Below are 17,633 nucleotides of genomic sequence, written 5' to 3'. Positions count from 1 at the left end.
CTGGATATGAAATATTTATGAAATACTAACTTTTTAGATACAAAGACAGTACTGTGGTTATGAAGGAGAACGCACACAGGAGCATGTCAGTGGCGCAGCGTCATGAGAGAGAGCAAGTATGGCAAAAAAAGAAACATCTATTGAATGCAGGTGGAGGGCACAGGTGTGTTCCCTGTCCTATTCTTTCAACTTCTCTAAACATATGGAAATATTGTAACAAAAAGTCAGAGGCAAAGACGTGGCAGTGAACCCTGAGGGGCAGAAAGTTCTCAAGGCGGGAAAGATACCTCTCCCGAAGATTTCCTTGGTTCCCCTCCTTCCTTCCTTGCTGATTGAAGTAGAAAACATGTTCATCTATAGCTCCCACCCAGTTAGTTTTTCATAAGTGAGAAATAGTTGGTGTCTGTTTCTACCACATAAGGTCTAGAATAAAACATATCATAGACTTTAGAATTTTTAATGTTTGGTGTGGAGGAGACTGAGGGGTATGGTTATAGCTCACACAGAATCAAAAATGACAAGTAGAGACCTTTAAAAATAGGAGTAGCAAACTGGTGGCCTGTGGGCTGGAAGCGGCCTACAGCCACATTTTATTTGGCTTGCCTGGCATTTAACAATCAGGAGATTTTACATAAGATACAGATTACAGCTTTTTCTAGGTGAATCCAAAGATCTGGCATCCTGGACTCAGCAGCGACCACAAGTGGTGACAGTTGAGCAGAGGCTGCCCCCATGATGAGGTACGGGCTTCGTTCGTTCCTCCACCTGTCTCACTCCTAAATGCATTTGACTTTGATAAAGAAAATGGGTACGCAGTAGGTTATTCTTTCTGGTAAGATTCACTGTACAGCCATCCTCACCTCTCTTTCCCTTCATATGGATGTGGCTAATGAGAACATTATGTTGGGAAGGAGATGAAATTGAAGGGAGGGGCTTTAAACATTTATTAATTTTAGACATTAATAAAATCTTTGCCCAATGGTAATTTAAATAGTAATTGGCACAAGGATAGCCAACAGACCAACAGAACAGAGAAGCTGGAAAGAGACGCGTGGACACAGCTATTTATGACCAATGCAGCACTGATGGCGGTGGGGAAAGATGACCTTCTCAGTAGACGGGTGCTGGGCCCAGTGTCTATTCAGATGGGAAAACCCGAACCCAGGGCGGTAGCCTCACATAGGCCCCAAAGGCAATTCTAGGTGGATTGTAGATGTCCATGTGAAAGGCAAAGCAATGAAACCTATAGGTTATAATGGAGAAGACTATCTTCACAACCTTGGGGTAGGGAATGATTTCTTAAACAAAAATAAAAAGATCAATCTTAAAGGAAAAAACTGATCAATCTTAAAGGAAAAAACTGACAACAGGAAAACTATGACTAAGACATCACTGAAAGAATGAAAAGGCATATCAAATAGTGGCAACCCATGTAACTACCAACAGGCACATACGTGGAACATAAAAAGAACGCCTAGAAATCAACTACAAAAAGAAAACCCAAAAGAAAAAAAAGACAAGAGAGTTGAATAGGCACTTTACAAAAAGACATCCCAATGACCAATAAACACACAAAAAGTACTAGTAATAAAGGGAATGCAAATAAAACCACAATGTGTATCTGTCAACAGATAAATGGATAAAGACATGGTATATAAGCTGCCCTGGCTGGTGTAGCTCAGTGGATTGAGCTCCGGCCTGCGAATCAGAGGATCGCGGTTCGATTCCCAGTCAGGGCATATGCCTGGGTTGCAGGCCAGTTCCCCGAAGGCCAACTCTCAGCAGGGGACGCACGAAAGGCAACCATACATTGATGTTTCTCTCCCTCTCTCCTTCCCTTCCCCTGTAAAGATAAATAAATAAAATCTTAAAAAAAAAAGACATGGTATATAAGGATAATGAGATACTATTCAACTGTGAGAAAACATAGGAAACCTTGCCATTTTACAAAGACTTGGATGGACCTTGAAGGCATTATGCTAAGTGAGGTGAGTCAAAGAAAGACAAATACCCTGATATCACTTATATGTGAAATTTAAAAAAGCTTAACTCAGAAACAGAGAATGGTGGTCGTTGAGAGTCCGGTGCTGGGGAAAATGGGGAGATGTTGGATAGGGAACAAATGTCCAGTTATAAGATAAAGAAGTTCTGAGGATCTACTGTATGGCATGGTGACTAAAGCTAATAACAACACTGTATTATATACTTGCAAGTTGCTAACTGAGTAGATCTGAAATGTTCTCACCACAAAAAAGGAATGGTGATCATGTGATGTGACGGAGGTGTTACCTAATGCTACACAGGGTGATCATTTTGTAATATATATGTAACAAATCAACGCATCATTTACCTTCAACTTTAACAATGTCGTATGTCAATTATATCTCAACAAAACTGGGGGAAAAACCCACAATGTGTAACTACCACATATCTACCAGAACAGCTAAAATTTAAAAGACTGTCAGTACCTAGTATTGGATGAGAAATGGAGCAACTGTAACTTTCATGCATTGCTGGGGGTGTAAACCAGTACAACTACCTGGGAAAACAGGAATTATTTATGAATGGTGAATGGTATTTTACTTCTGGGTATTTGTCCCACAAAAATGTATATAAGAAAGACAAAAAGAATCTCAGATATTCATCAACACATGAATGAATAAACAAATGGTGGTGTAGCTCCACAGGAAATACTACAAAGTAACGGAACTAAAATAATATGGATAAATCTCATAACTATAGTGTTGAAAGCAAAAAGGAATACATAATGTTTGAGTTAATTAGCATTCAGTCCCAGAGGGGCAAGATTATGCCCCTGAAAATGAAGGAAGAGGTGGTAACTGGGAGGGAACACAGGGGTTTCTGGGAGTCCTGCTAATGGCCCATCTCTTGACTTTGGGGATGGTTACACAGGTGAATTCACTGTGTGGCAATTCGCCAAGCTATACACTTAAGATCTGTGCCCTTTTCTGCATGTAAGGCACACATCAATCAAAAAGTTAAGACATCTGCCCAGACATGAATGACTTCGTGGCAGGAGTGTCCCACAGGTCAGTAAAAGATTCCAAGGGTCTGCCAATCCAATGATCTCAGTTTTACTTAAATTACCCCAGCCTCATGAAAAGAGTTTGAACATCACCATTTCAGTGAGACACCGCCACTAAAAAAGTGATGACAACAGCAAAGATGCTCTAGCTGAGGCGCTCATTCCCAAGGGAAACAGAACCAGGACTGCTGTGTTTGTGGCCATGAGGCACGAACACTACTGCTGTCTGGAATTACAGTGAGCGAGAACAACAGGTCACAGGTAGAGAAGAGGGAGGGGGAGGTCTAAGTCATACAATAAAAAAACAGTTAACTTTGAGTTTTTCCTTTTTTAAATTTTACTTTTAGTTCTCTTTCAATTTTCTTTTTAATTCTGCAATGTGTTTTGCTTTTAAGTTAACAGAACCTGGCCAGAACAACACAACAGATAATCTGATGAATTCTCACACTGAAAAAATAACTAGGGAATGAATCCAGTGCAGTGGAATGTTGACTGTACAATAACAGCTTTGTATGGTGGTGTTATAAATACTGAAAATATATACGAAACAAAGACTTTCTCACAAGCAATGAATAAACTTAAAGTTTACAGATTCCCCCCCTACAGAACACAGACACACATGCACACACATACACATACCATAGGTCATGTGGCACAAGTTAAGTCCTGTCTGACAAAGACTGGGATCCTGGCCATTGGAATGGGGGGAGGGGGAAGAGTCCAAGCACTCAAGGATGCCTGGTGAAGCAGGCCCACTTGAAGCACTCCTCTCCTACCGATTCTTTCCCACTGGGAAAAACTAATGACCCACCTCAATATTCAGCGTGATTTGTGACCATGGTCTAAATGTGACTTGGGGCTAAGGGCAATCGCCAACAAGAGGGATGAGATCAACTACACCCCAAATGAACTGTAATAATCACCCATGCTACACTAGGAAAAGCCAGGAAAGACTATGGACAGATTTGCAAGTACTTGACAAGGAAGGAAAATACCAGTTTGGGTCACGTGGCACTGGTAGCCATGGTGAGGCCTCATCTGAGACACCGTGTTCAACGCATTAGTGTGGGACGAACTCTAATGGTTTGCTGGGTTGGCTGGTTTAGACCTGAGCCTAGCTCTGGCCCTTGCTGCAGAAGAAGTAACTGATAGTAAAAAGACGCATGAAGAGAAGCAGAGACTGAGAAAATGGCAGGAACGTGGACAATCTAAGGCACATTCATGCTGCCAAGGGGCCACAGGGTGACAGTTCCGCAGAGCTGCTTTGCAACCTGAACGAACGCTGGCGTGTCCTGGATTTCTGTCAGACTCCTCTCCCTATGCCCACATGTATCCTCATTCAAGACAAAGCAAAATGTTACTGAAGATAGGATGTGGTCACAATCTGTTCCCTGAAGCCAGAGCAGACGGAGAAATGAAAAGTAGAGCATGAGAGAAGTGTGGCACATTCAGGTATGTGTTTTTATTGATGTCTCTTATTTTTGAAAACTTTCCAATCTGATTCTGAAAAATGGTGTTTTCATAGCTCTTTTTTTTCCTAGAATAATTCATAACCTGATAGAACCATAGAAAAATTAGGGCTCATTTAGCACATTAAAAGGGAGTTGAGAAAATGGAGGACCATAAAGAGATTTCCATTTTATTCCATTTCCATTAGTGATTCTCTTTTCCCCACCATTTAATGGATGGATGTTCTTGAATAATCTGCCCCTTTTCTCCCTCTAGACTCATAATTCAGCCTCCAGTTATATACAGATTTACTCTTAAATTTTATCATAGGTGCTGGATTCTTTTCCTCCCTATTAGACCTCCAATTATCTATGACATGTATACTTACAAGTTTTACCAGTACCTAAAACTCAACATGGTTAAAATGGAAATCATTCTCCTTCATTCCTTCTCAACCTCTCCATCACTATTATCAGCATTATCATCTTTAAAGGTTCCTTGTCTTAAACTATTTTTAATTGCAAAACATTTTAAACATACAAAAAGTGTAAAAGAATAAAATAAATATGTCCTTATTATTCAGACTTAATATTTTGCCATATTTGCTCCAGATTTAAAACATTTTTACCAATCCAGTTGGACACTGCCCATCCCATTCAACTTGCACCCTCCTAAGAGGTAGCCACTACACCAAAGTCAGGTCCTCCCAGAAGGACACTCTGGACAAAGGCTGATGAGCCCGTAGAACTGATGTGGGAGGTGCTGGGACACTGGCAAGAAAGTTGAGAGGAGGTTCAGGGCAGGGAAGGCAGCCACTAGGCAGCCCACCATTAAGCAAGCTTCCAGTGTGGGCAACTGTAGCTTACTCCTCAGGGAAGCACTAGGAAATGGAATAAACACACCTCAGAACGATCTTGGTCAATGGTGAGGTGTTAGAAGCACTCACCACCCCCATACTGGTCATGGGTTGCTGGGGTGGGCGGGCATTTCCAGTCCTCCGTGTGTGGGAGCAAAGTGGGTTCTGGCAGCATGGTTTTTGACAAAGATGTTGGCTGCTGGAAGTTACCCTGATATACACAAAAATAAGAGAATCCAGGGGACGTGGGCAGAGTACTGATAGCACCTTTGACAGTGTGTATCCCTCCTACTGACACTGTTCTATCCTTACTGCAATTGTTAAACATCATTAACTTTTGACATTATGTAATATTATTGCTAATGTGAATGATGAGAATGTGGTGAAAGGCAACAATGAATATAAATACACACCAGTCAATACAAAAATGGAAGGTAGTTTGGGAACATAATTTCAGCTCAAAGAGTTGTTCAACTATTTATTGAATTTATATCCTGTGCCTGATTGATCTTCACTTAACAGAAAGTAAGGAAAAGAGTAAAATGCATATCACTATTGATGTTTGTTTGGTTCCACACTTCACTAGACTTTGACAGAATTTGATTTTTTCCTTTACTTTCCTTCACCTCCTACTTTAAGACTTCAGGGTTATTAGGCTTAAACTATGATTGATATATAAGATTACAAGTCTTTGCTAAGAATATATATGATCAAGAATGTCTTAGAATAGCATTTCCTCATTAGCTGCAATCCATTAGCCTACTCATGGGAGGTTTGTGTGTGTGCACATGTGTGCATACGTGTGTGCACATGTGCACAGGTGTGTGTGTGTGCATGTGATGCATAATGAAGACCAATTTCAACCTGGGCAACAATCTGGGCAATGAGCCTGCAGTGATGTTCTAAACCACTTAGCAAAGCCAGGAATAATTTGCCTTCTTTGTACCTCACAACCAACAAGACGCTGGATTTAACAAAATAAAACTACAAAGCAATGTTTCCTATTCCCTTTTGCAGAGACCAAGAACATTTAAAACTATCTTTAATAATATTCCCCAATATTCTATTATTGGAAAAACACAGACCTCCCTCGTTAAGAACTAGCAGACAGAGAAAAAGCATGTCATGTGTGAAAAGATCCGATAGTCCATCAGGGTCTTTCTGAAGAATCAGAACAAATAGTCACTTGTAAAGCAGACCCCACAAAACAGGAAAAAAAGTAACAAAAATCTCATACTGAAATTCAAAAAGACAGCTACCAAATTTCTTATTTCAAATAAGAAACTGATTTCAGAATTTGAAAACCCTGTGGAGACAGTGAACAACTGAGTGGGTCTGGATCACAGGTAAACATTGATGAAAAAAACTTCTGGAAACAGCATAAAATTTACACTTAAAAGACAGGTAATGTTTTCATACAGTAATTCTCTGCTGTTTCTCTGCCTGATCTATTTCCATACAAAAACAAGCCTTAGGAAAATAAGGAAATATATTACGTGTCACAACCTTGAAGCAATGAGTAGGATCAGGAACTGAGAAAGAACAAGCCTCATGAAAATAAGTAAGAAAATACCTGATGTACAACAGCAGGTAAGCAGTGAATAGAATGAGGAATAAAAAAAGATCACACAGAATGCAGTCTTTACCCTTTAAAAAATGCCCTCATTAATCTATCGAAAGCTTTGGATACTCCTTGTAGAAAACTGTACATTTGTATAAATGTTAAGATTGGCATAAAATTTCCCGAATTCATGGGCATCCCGAAGCCCCAAAGGTTTTAGTGGCCGGACTATCAGCCCACAGTGGTTCATGAACACCCGGTCAATGACCCCTCTCAGAAAACGCAGAGCACTCACATTGTACAGAGGAATAGTCTTCATCACCTTGTACTGCTTGGTGGGGTCCATTTTATACAGGTGGCGATCAGTGACAAAGATTGCTCGGTCTTCTACCTTACTAAATCGATTGACCTGTAAGAAAACCAACCAACAATCATATCATCTCAGGAAGAACGAGCCAAATCATCTGCCAGCAGAACACCTAGGGGCAGAGGTGGCTGACTGGAGACGTGTTCCCTAACAGGTGAGTTCCACGCACGGCCACTCTGCTGGATGCAGCAGAGATCCAAAAGGAGCAGCCGTCTCTAGATTTGCAGAATTTCACAATTAAACAGGGAAAACAAGAAAAACACAAATAGTGAAAAGACTGAAAATATGTAACCCAGACACTACAAAGAAAAGATAAACCACCAAATAGGAGAAAATTTTTGCAAATCATGTCTGATATGGGATTTGCATGCAGAACATACACAGAATATATATTATATCTAGAATATATAACTCAGTGACAAAAGGACAAAAGCCCCACTAGAAATGGGTTAAGAGTCTGAGTAAACATTTCTGCAGAGCAGACACACACATGGCCGGTAAGCACACGAACACGTGACATGTGCTCCTCACCACTGGCCATCAGGGAGCTGCAGATCAGAACCACAGTGAGACACTGCTTTGCATCTATTAGGATGACAATCACAAAAAGGACAGATAATAAATAATACATGATGGCCAGGAAGTAGAGAAATTGGAGCCCTCATCGCCTCCATGGCACTATAAAATGATGCAGTCACTTTGGAAAACAGTCCGGCAGTTCCTCAACCAGATAAACACAGCCATATGACCTGGAAATCCTGCTCCTAGGTACATATAATCACGCAAACACTTGTGCCTAATGTTCACAGCAGCATTAATCATGGTAACTGAAAAAAGCAGAAACAACCCAAATGTCGATTGATGAATGGATAAATAAAATGTGATCTTAAAATGGAATATGAATTGGTAATAAAAATGAACATGCTATCACATGCATGAACTTTATAAACATACTAAGTAAAATAAGACAGTTGCACAAATTGTATGGTGCCACTTTTATGAAATGTCCAGGATGCCAATCTACAGAAACAGAATGTAGATTAGTGGTGATGCCACGCTGGGGAAGATTAGAGGTTTGGACAAATGACAGGTAAGGAGTGTGGGATTACTTTTGGGGGTAACAAAGACATTCAAAACTGACTGTGGTAATGGAGACCCAACTCATTCCATTATAAGATCTATTAGAGCCCTGGCTGGTGTAGCTCAGTGGATTGAGCGTGGGCCTGCAAACCAGAGGATCATAGTTTGATTCCCAGTCAGGGCACATGCCTGGGTTGCAGGCTGGTTCCTTGCAGGCCAACTACCAGCAGGGGATGCACGAAAGGCAACCATACATTGATGTTTCTCTCCCTCTCTCCTTCCCCTCTAAATATAAATAAATAAATAAAACCTTAAAAAAAATCTATTAGAGTTAAAAATGATCACTGTTTTCTATGAACTTGTATTCCACAGTTATAGAATAAATATATAGAATATATGTGGAATTAAGAATGAAATAAAAAAAATAACATTGAAACCAACTGGCGTAAGTGGTTTGCTAATGCAAAACACTAGACACATCATCTCATTACTTGTTGTTTGGACAGAAAGACAGGAAAGAAGGTTGGGTGATGCTTCTACTTAGTCTGTGTCTCCTCATGAAGTCAAGTTACTCTTTGTCTCTACTGAAAGTGCAAATTTTTCACTTAATAATTGCAAAGCTTGAATAATTTCCAGGATAGTTGACTTATAATTTTTAGACCATGGATGTAGTTATAAAAATATACTTGTTAAACAGTTTAACAAGTTTGTACAGAACACTGTTTTATTATTTATTTTTAAAAATCCTCGCTCGAGGATGTGTTTATTGATTTTGACAGAAAGGAATGTGGGCGGGGAGAGAGAGAGACACTGATGTGAGAGACATCGGTGGGCTGCTTCCCAACTGGGCCATCTGGCCAGGGCAGAACACCGGGTTTTTTAACTTACAGTTGAAGTTATGTTTGGTAAGAGGTTGGTTTTACTTATTAATCTTGTGATAATTAATCTAATGACTATAAGCTCACTAACACAGTTCTAACTCAGTCAATATAAAAGATACAAATTGTTTTAAATTCAAAGTATATCAAAAAGACTGCTTTCCTTATAAAATAGTTACAAATTATCAAAAACAGTTAAAAAAAGACTGACAACTTCACTTTACAACAAAGTAAAAATCTTACATAAAACAGTATAATTTCTTTTTTTTTTGATTTTTAAAATAAAGTTTATTTGGAATTTTCAGGTTTCCAAAATTATGTTAAATAATCCCTTTCTTCCACACATCCACACACCCACACACAATATTTGTGTATGTCTTTGGGAGGGGGAGCTAAGATTTTTATATAATGTACAAACTTCTTCAGTGTATCAATTGATTTGTTTTCACAAATGCACACACCGTGGAACCTAGACCCTTATCAAGATATAGAATATTTCCATCACCACAGAAAGCTCTCTTCTGTTCCTTCCCAGTCAATGTCCACCCACTGATGAGAAATCAGTGGTGTGATTTTGTTCGTCTTAGATTACATGTTTCCATTTTAGAACTTGTTACAAATACCATGTGTGTGTTTTGTGTAAGACTTCTTTTGCTGAGAATGATGTTTTTAGATTCATCCATATTGTCATGTATTTCATTCCTTTTTATCACTGAGTAGTATTCTGTAATATTTCTATCTCACAGTTTATTTGTCCATTTTCTAACTGTCATCACCTGAGCTGTTTCCAAATTTGAGTTGCTTTGAATAGAGCTGTTATAAACATCTTCTGCACTGGTTTGTGAAAATATACTCTCATTTCTCTTGGGTAAATACCAAGGTGTGGATTTACTGTGTCCTAGAGTGGGTGTGTGGTTTATTTTATGAGACTACTACAACTTTTCCCAAAGTAGTAATACTATTTCTACACTTCTACCAGCAATGTATAAAAGTTTCATTTACTCCAAATTCTTCTCAACATGTAACGTATCCAGTGCTTTAAATTTTACCCATTCTGGTGTGTGTGCAGCGGTATCACATTTGATTTTAATCTGCACTTCCCTGAGAATTAATGATGTCAAACACATTTTCATGTGCTTATTGCCCATTCATGTATCTTCCCTTGTGAAGTGTCTGCTCTCCTGATTTGCACATTTATATTGCCCATTTATATAATTCCTTTTTTTAATGAAGGTCAAGAAAAAGCAAAACTCTGTGGTAAAGGAAACCAGAAAAGTGATTGCCTTTGGTGGGGGTGGGATGCGGTAGGGAAGGGGCACGAGGGGGCTTTCTGGGGTGATGGAAACGTTCTTTAGCTTTATAGGGTTATAATTTAGAGGGTGTATGTACTACTCAAAACTCACTGAACTGTATGCTTCTGATAATGTGTATTACCTGTACATAAATTACACACCTCGATCCAAACACACAGACAGGACAAAAACAATGTAGAATCTCAAACATCCATGGCACACTTTTATTTACTGCCCTATTATTTCATGAACGGTAAGCTCCCTGAGGGTCGTGATCATATGGTACCTCTGACCCTGTACCTCACTGCTCCCAACACAGAACGGGGCAACCTAAAGAGCATTTACTACATCATTCTCGCTGAGCGGTTGGTTTTGAGAGTACTTTAAACCCCACAGGATAATTTCAGGAACTCTTCTCCACACGAGCCAACCAGTGTTGAGACTGGGAACCGTCAGGTGAGAAAACAGGAAGATGGCTGCAGCACACTGGGGAGGTTGCCTAACATTCAGAAAAAATTCCCCAGTGGCGAATAAAAGCACATTTGCTCAACAGCTTACTTAACTCCCCATTGCCCAGTTTGGTCCTGGAAAAACTTTATTTCTACACTGAATAAAAAGGAACTTTGAGCTTCTTGCTCTTTTATATGTGAGGTTGCAAGCTCCTTTGTGAGTAAGCTATCACTTTAATAAAAAAGCTCTCTAACATTAGCACTACTATACAAGCTCATGGATTGTTGACTTGGAATTATTTATGCTCCTGGTTGGGACTGTTGAGATTTATTTGTATATTGGCTTTTCTCGTAAAGCATCTTCACCATTAGTTGATTTAATTTTTCTTTTCAGTGTTGAAGTTTTACGACTGGCTGCCACTACGAGACTACACACAGTGCACTGACAGACCAGATGAACTGCCCTGACCGTAGCTGACCCGGAGAAATGTACCTGTGCCTGTATTTGCGATGCTCTATTACTAGGCAACAGCTACCCTTATAAAATCTTTAGACTCACCACTTCATTGAGAAAGTGTTTTCCTATCATCAGAAATCTATAAATGGGATTGAATTTATTTTTTCTACATTTGTTAATCTAGCACATGACTCCTATTAATTTAAAAGATTATACTGGTAAACATTTACTTGCACTAAGTAATTTTTTAAAAAGATTTTATTTATTTATCTTTAGAGGGGAGGGGAAGGGAAAGAGAGAGAGAGAGAAATATCAATATATGGTTGCCTCTCGTGCATCCCCTGCTGGGAACTGGCCTGCAACCCAGGCATGTGCCCTGACTGAGAACCGAACCACGATCTTTTGGTTCGGAGGCCCATGCTCAATCCACTGAGCTACACCAGCCAGGCTACTCACACTAAGTAATTTGATAAATGTTCCCTTTTCTCAAGTTTACCATACGCGCCCTGGCTGGTGTAGCTCAGTGGATTGAGCGCGGGCCTGTGAACCAGAGTATCACGGTTCGATTCCCAGTCAGGGCACATGCCTGGGTTGCAGGCCAGTTCCCATCAGGGGACACACGAGAGGCAACCATACATTGATGTTTCTCTCCCTCTCTCCTTCCCTTCCCCTCTGAAGATAAATAAATAAAAAAATCTTAAAAAAATTGCCATATGCATTTCTAGGCACTTTAGAAGTTGCTGATGATATACAAAGGAATGACAGAAAGCCTTTGGTTGAAGTAAGAATCTGAGTCTAGTAGATGGAATTGAGACAGATAAGAAACTTTCAAGTAAAAATCATTTCTTACATATATAAATAAAATAAAACTAGATAATAGGATTGGGAGAAAATGTATACGTGTGTGATTCTGTAGAGTTCTACTTTATTAGGGAGTCAGAAAATGCTCACATTTGCAGGTAAATCTTTTTTCTAACAGAATTAATGAAGAAACATTTTATAAATATGTAGTTAATTACCTGTTGATTAGCATGTTTCAATGTAACAGATTTGTGTAACATTTACATCACAGCACTGAGCACTGAAAATTCCTGAGGAACTACAAGGTCAGGTTTCTCAGTGATGAGAAGAAAAAGGAAAGCAAAACAAAACAATAAAAAACCCACCCAAACCCCTCAACTAAGCAGATGAGAAGGCACAGCTGTGACAGATAAAGTCCCCATCCCTGCTTCCAAGATCTAATTTTCAAGATGCAAACAAAGAAGTCAGAGATTAATTTGAAAATGTTGTTAGCATTGGTAGTACATACACCTAAGTAAATAAATTAGGACAGGTAGGATGGGACACTGAAGATGTATCGTTACAGGTAGAATATAGCAAACTAAAATTGAAATTTTAGTTTGAATTTTATTCAGTCTTCTCCCTCTTGCCTCATAATTTTAAAAATCAGTCAACTTTCGAAACATGTCCTCGTTACCAAACTATATTTTCTGTCTCGACAAAAATGGTATCTGTAATTAAGAACAAAATAGAGTTGACATGGTGAAATAATAACTACTCTTGGCAATAACTATTCATGTCACATGGTAAGTTTCTGCCATAGAAGTGAACTTGCACTTGTCAGAAGACTTGAAATAAGTGATGGTGGAGTGTCTACATCAGCATTTTCTGAGTCGTTTATCAGCACAACACTAGCTTTACATGATACTTTGTGCAAGAAAGGGCTCCAAGTGAAGCTGGTTTGAGGAACAATGCAAACCACAGGCATCCCTGGGATTTATATTCATAACCCGCAAATACATTAAAGACTCTGAGAATGCTGCACTCAAAGAGCACGTTCAACAGTTTAATTCAGCATTTCCCAAACACAATGAGTTAGGGCCCCCTTTCTGAAAGCACACTCAGATTCAAGAGAACACTGGTCTGTGAAACCCATGTGGGAGGGCATTAATCACCATTCGTATCCATCTTAGAATATGGAGAATAGAGAACGTATAAGGTGAAAGCTGAATAATAAGCAAAAGTAGTGTTCCTCATCTTCTGTGAATTCATATCGAAAAATATGAGTATGTTGCAAAAATATGCAAAAACAACATTTTTGCATAATTTCACAAGGGCACACAAGAGCTGAAAACAATAGGCCACAGTGGAAGAGTGGAGAGCATTGTGCTTTCTATGACAGGTCCATGAGTTGATCTGGAAACCAACAAAAACCTTAAGGCAGCAATCTTATTGAAACTGTTTAGAAATATTACATTCCTTTTGTATGCAAAAATGTAATTTCTAAAGAGAACAGGTCATGAATCCCTACCTTTTGTTTTAGCAACTCAAATCATCCTTAAAACATGACCAAGAGAGTGGGGAGGACATCCCACAACAAAGTGAAAGCTCCAAGTCCCACAGCTTAGCTATACCAGAGTGGAAAGAAAAACTTTTCACATACCTACATAAACTTGTAAATTCGAACTAAATTAAAATACTTATGGCATGGGGCACTAATTTTCTTCCGTTTAAATTCATGAAGTAATAGAAAAACTGGATTACAAACTGTTGGATAAGATCTCATCTTATTTCTTCTATTTCCTAAACTAAAATCCGCAGCTAAAGAAACAATCCCTACCACCTTGCTTTTGCCCAAACACTTCTACTGATGTTTACTGGTTTAGTGAGCACCACAGGGGCCAGAGAGGAAGCTTCCCTGGAGAGTGAGAGCAGCTCTCTGCAGAAGCCCCCACGTCTGCGACTGGTTAACAGAAAGTGGCTGCTTCACAGGGAAGGGAGCATAAAGCAGAGGCTTTACTGAAGTGGCGTCGAGTTTACCTTGGTACATCCTTGGGATGAAAAAGATTCTAGAGGAGAAATACTATTTTGTACCGAACTTAAAATACAGGAACATGACAAAGGATTTTTCAGTTTTTATCCAGCAGGACCCAGGGAGAGACATGCTGTCAGACATCAAACTGTCATCATGGGAACCAGAGACACCAGGCTTTTCCGTAGTGGAGGATGATTGTCAAAACCATCCAACTGTCTTTGATCAATTGTTCTGATTAATAATTCGACTTCCCAGGTATCTTGATGTTAAAAAAGAAGTATCCTAGATAGTAGAAATGAAGACTCACTAAAATGGCTAAAATGGTAGATCCTTTTGTGGTTCTGTGAATCTGCTTAGCAAGAGTCATTTACTGATCAGTATGCATCAGCTCGAGGTATACTTATAAAGTTTCTGAATCGGGACTTCAGAATTAGACTCAGGACTTTGCAACCCCTCTGAGATACGCCAGCAGGTGTTCCCCGATGACATGGACCGTATTTTGCCATGTATAATACACACCTATGGTTTTGTGCACATTATACAGGATTATACTGGATAATTACATCCATGGTGTGTGATCATTATACATATGTATAATGCGTATCCTTATTGTTCCCTCAAAAATTTGGGCTAAAAATGTGCATTATGCACAGCAAAATAGGGTCTTTCATTCTAAGTTTAAAACCAACTATTTTCTATTTAGTTAAAAGGTTTATATTACATTGATGATCTCCTCTTCCTTTGAATGTCGAAACACTAATAATTGGGGGTTTTTTTGAACTACATAAATAAAGTTTAATCTCTTTCTTTTATTATAGTATTTGGTCAGTCCGACTAAAGATTTGTCAATTTTGTTGATCTTTAAGCCAATTTTTGGATTTGTTGTTTTTTCCCTCAATATTTTTATATTCTCTATCTGATTGATTTCTGCTCTAATTTTGATTATTTCCTTCTCCTGCTTGCTTTGGGTTAGTTTGCTTTTTTTTTTTTAAACCAGTGTCTTAAGGTAGATTCTTTTTTTAAAATATATTTTATTGATTATGCCATTACGGTTGTCCCATTTCCCCTCCTTGATTCCCCTCCCCCCTGCATACCCTCTCCCCACGCCCGCCTTTAGTTCATATCCATGTGTCACAAGTTCTTTAGCTTCTACATTTCCCATACTATTCTTGCCCTCTCCCTATTTTCTACCTACCATCTATGCAACTTATTGTTTGCACCTTCTCCCTCTTCTCCTCCTCCCACCCTCTGTTGCTAACCCTCCATATGATCTCCATTTCTATGGTTGTGCTCCTGATCTAGCTGTCCTCTTAGTTTGCTTTTGTTTTAGGTGTGGTTGTAAATAACTGTGAGTTTGCTGTCCTTTCACTATTCCTATTTTTTATCTTCTTTTTCTTAGATAAGTCCCTTTAACATTTCATATAATAAGGGCTTGGTGATGATGAACTCCTTGAACTTGACCTTATCTGAGAAACACTTTATCTGCCCTTCCATTATAAATGAAAGCTTTGCTGGGTAGAGCAATCTTGGATGTAGGTCTTTGGATTTCATGACTTGGAATACTTCTTTCCAGCCCCTTCTTGCCTGTAAGGTCTCTTGAGAAATCAGCTGACAGTCTGATGGGAACTGCTTTTTAGGTGGCTGTCCCCTTATCTCTTGCTGCTTCTAGGATTCTCTCCTTCATTTCAATCTTGGCTAATGTAATTATGATGTGCCTTGGTGTGTTCCTTCTTGGGTCTAACTTCTTTGGGACTCTCTGAGCTTCCTGGACTTCCTGGAAGTCTATTTCCTTTGCCAGACTGGGGAAGTTCTCCTTTATTATTTGTTCTAATAAGTTTTCCACTTGTTGCTCTTCCCCTTCTGGTACCCCTATAATTTGGATGTTGGAATGTTTAAAGATGTCCTGGAGGTTGCTTAGCCTCTCCTCATTTTTTTGAATTCTTTTCTCTTCATTCTTTTCTGTTTGGTTGTTTCTTTCTTCCTTCTGGTCCACTCCATTGATCCGAGTCCCAGTTTTCTTTCCATTACTATTGGTTCCCTGTGCATTTTGCTTCATTTCATTTAGTGTAGCCTTCATTTTTTCATCTAATTTGCGACTAAAATCAACCAGTTCTGTGAGCATCCTGATCACCAGTGTTTTGAACTACACATTCGATAGGTTGGCTATCTCTTTGTTGCTTAGATGTATTGGCTCTGGGGTTTTGAGCTGTTCTTCTGCTTCAGCCATAATATTTTGGTCTGTTTGCACCTGTTGTGTATGAGGTGCAGAGCCTTAGGTGTTCACCAGGGTGGGGCAGCCTGCATTGCTGGGTTGTGATGCTGTATGTGGGGGCAGGGTCTGAGAGGGGCAATGGCGTTTTTTCTGCTCTCTCTAGGATTTTGGTCCCCTCTGCTGCTTCCCACAAGCAAATTGGGCCCTTCTGGCGCTGGTTCCCTGGTGGGCGGGCTTGAATATGTTCTAGGACCCTGTGGGTCTCTCCATTGAACTCTCCTGTGAAGCTGGGAGCCTCTCTGGGCACCTCAACCCCCAACAGTTTTTCCAATCAGTGCTTTAAGGCTTTACTTCCTGGTGCTGGGCCCTGTGTTGCCCGGCCTGTCTCACTGCCTGTTTTTTGCCTGGTTTATCTGCACGTGAATGTGTGTCCAGGGTCAGCCAGATGCCTTGAGAGCCTTACTGGGTTTGCTCATTTCATTACATGCCTGCCTGGTCTGTAACCACTGCCTTTTCCTGCTGGGACCCCTCTCTGCCAGCTGCTGACTGTACCCCTCTTACTGGTCTGGATGAATGGTTCGTTGTTGTTGGACTTTGGTACAGTTCAATTTTCTGTTTTGGTTGTGTTTTTGTTTCTAAATCTTTGTCCTTAAATTTGGTTGTGCGAGGAGGTACAGTGTTTCCACCTACACCTCCATCTTGGCTGGCAAGGTAGAAGATTATTGATGAGATCTTTCATCTTTTCTATTGTAGGCATTACCCTCTAAGATGGCTTCAGCTGCATCCCATGATTTTTGGTGTGTTATGTCTTCTTTTCCACGTGTTCTGGCTTTCCTGTGATTTTTTGTTTATTGATTATTCAGGAGTGTGCTGTTTAATTCCCACCTAGTTTTGCATACCCTAAGTTGCTTGCTGTTATCCGTTCCTAATTTCACTCCATTATGGTCAGAGAACTAACTCTATTATTTCAATCCTTTTAAATTTATCAAGGCTTCTTTTATGACCTACCAATACTGTTCCCCTAAACTCTCTCAAACACTATTTGTTATCAGCATTTTAAAGCTTGCTAAACTTATACTTGAAAAATAGTATTTCATTATTTTGATCTGAATAACACTGTATTATTTTTGAAAATTTGAAACAAAATACCTCTAAAATCAGCTAAACCTGG

General features: G+C 39.5%; 1 protein-coding gene across 2 annotated transcripts in view; it reads right to left on the bottom strand.

Moving 5' to 3' along the window:
* MYO1D (myosin ID) overlaps window positions 1–17,633 on the bottom strand; it is a 327,535-nt gene that overhangs the window by 128,841 nt on the left and 181,061 nt on the right. For both annotated transcript variants that reach the window (XM_037070300.1, XM_037070299.1), the window contains exon 20: window positions 7,208–7,321. In XM_037070300.1, coding sequence (XP_036926195.1) covers window positions 7,208–7,321 — 114 coding nt within the window. The remainder of the gene's footprint in view (window positions 1–7,207; window positions 7,322–17,633) is intronic.

Source organism: Sturnira hondurensis, unplaced genomic scaffold, assembly GCF_014824575.4.
Source record: "Sturnira hondurensis isolate 20B ecotype Veracruz unplaced genomic scaffold, ASM1482457v3 Scaffold0018728, whole genome shotgun sequence".
Taxonomy (NCBI): Eukaryota; Metazoa; Chordata; class Mammalia; order Chiroptera; family Phyllostomidae; genus Sturnira; species Sturnira hondurensis.
The sequence above is the reverse complement of the archived record's forward strand: the minus strand, read 5'-3'. Positions and strand labels throughout refer to the sequence as shown.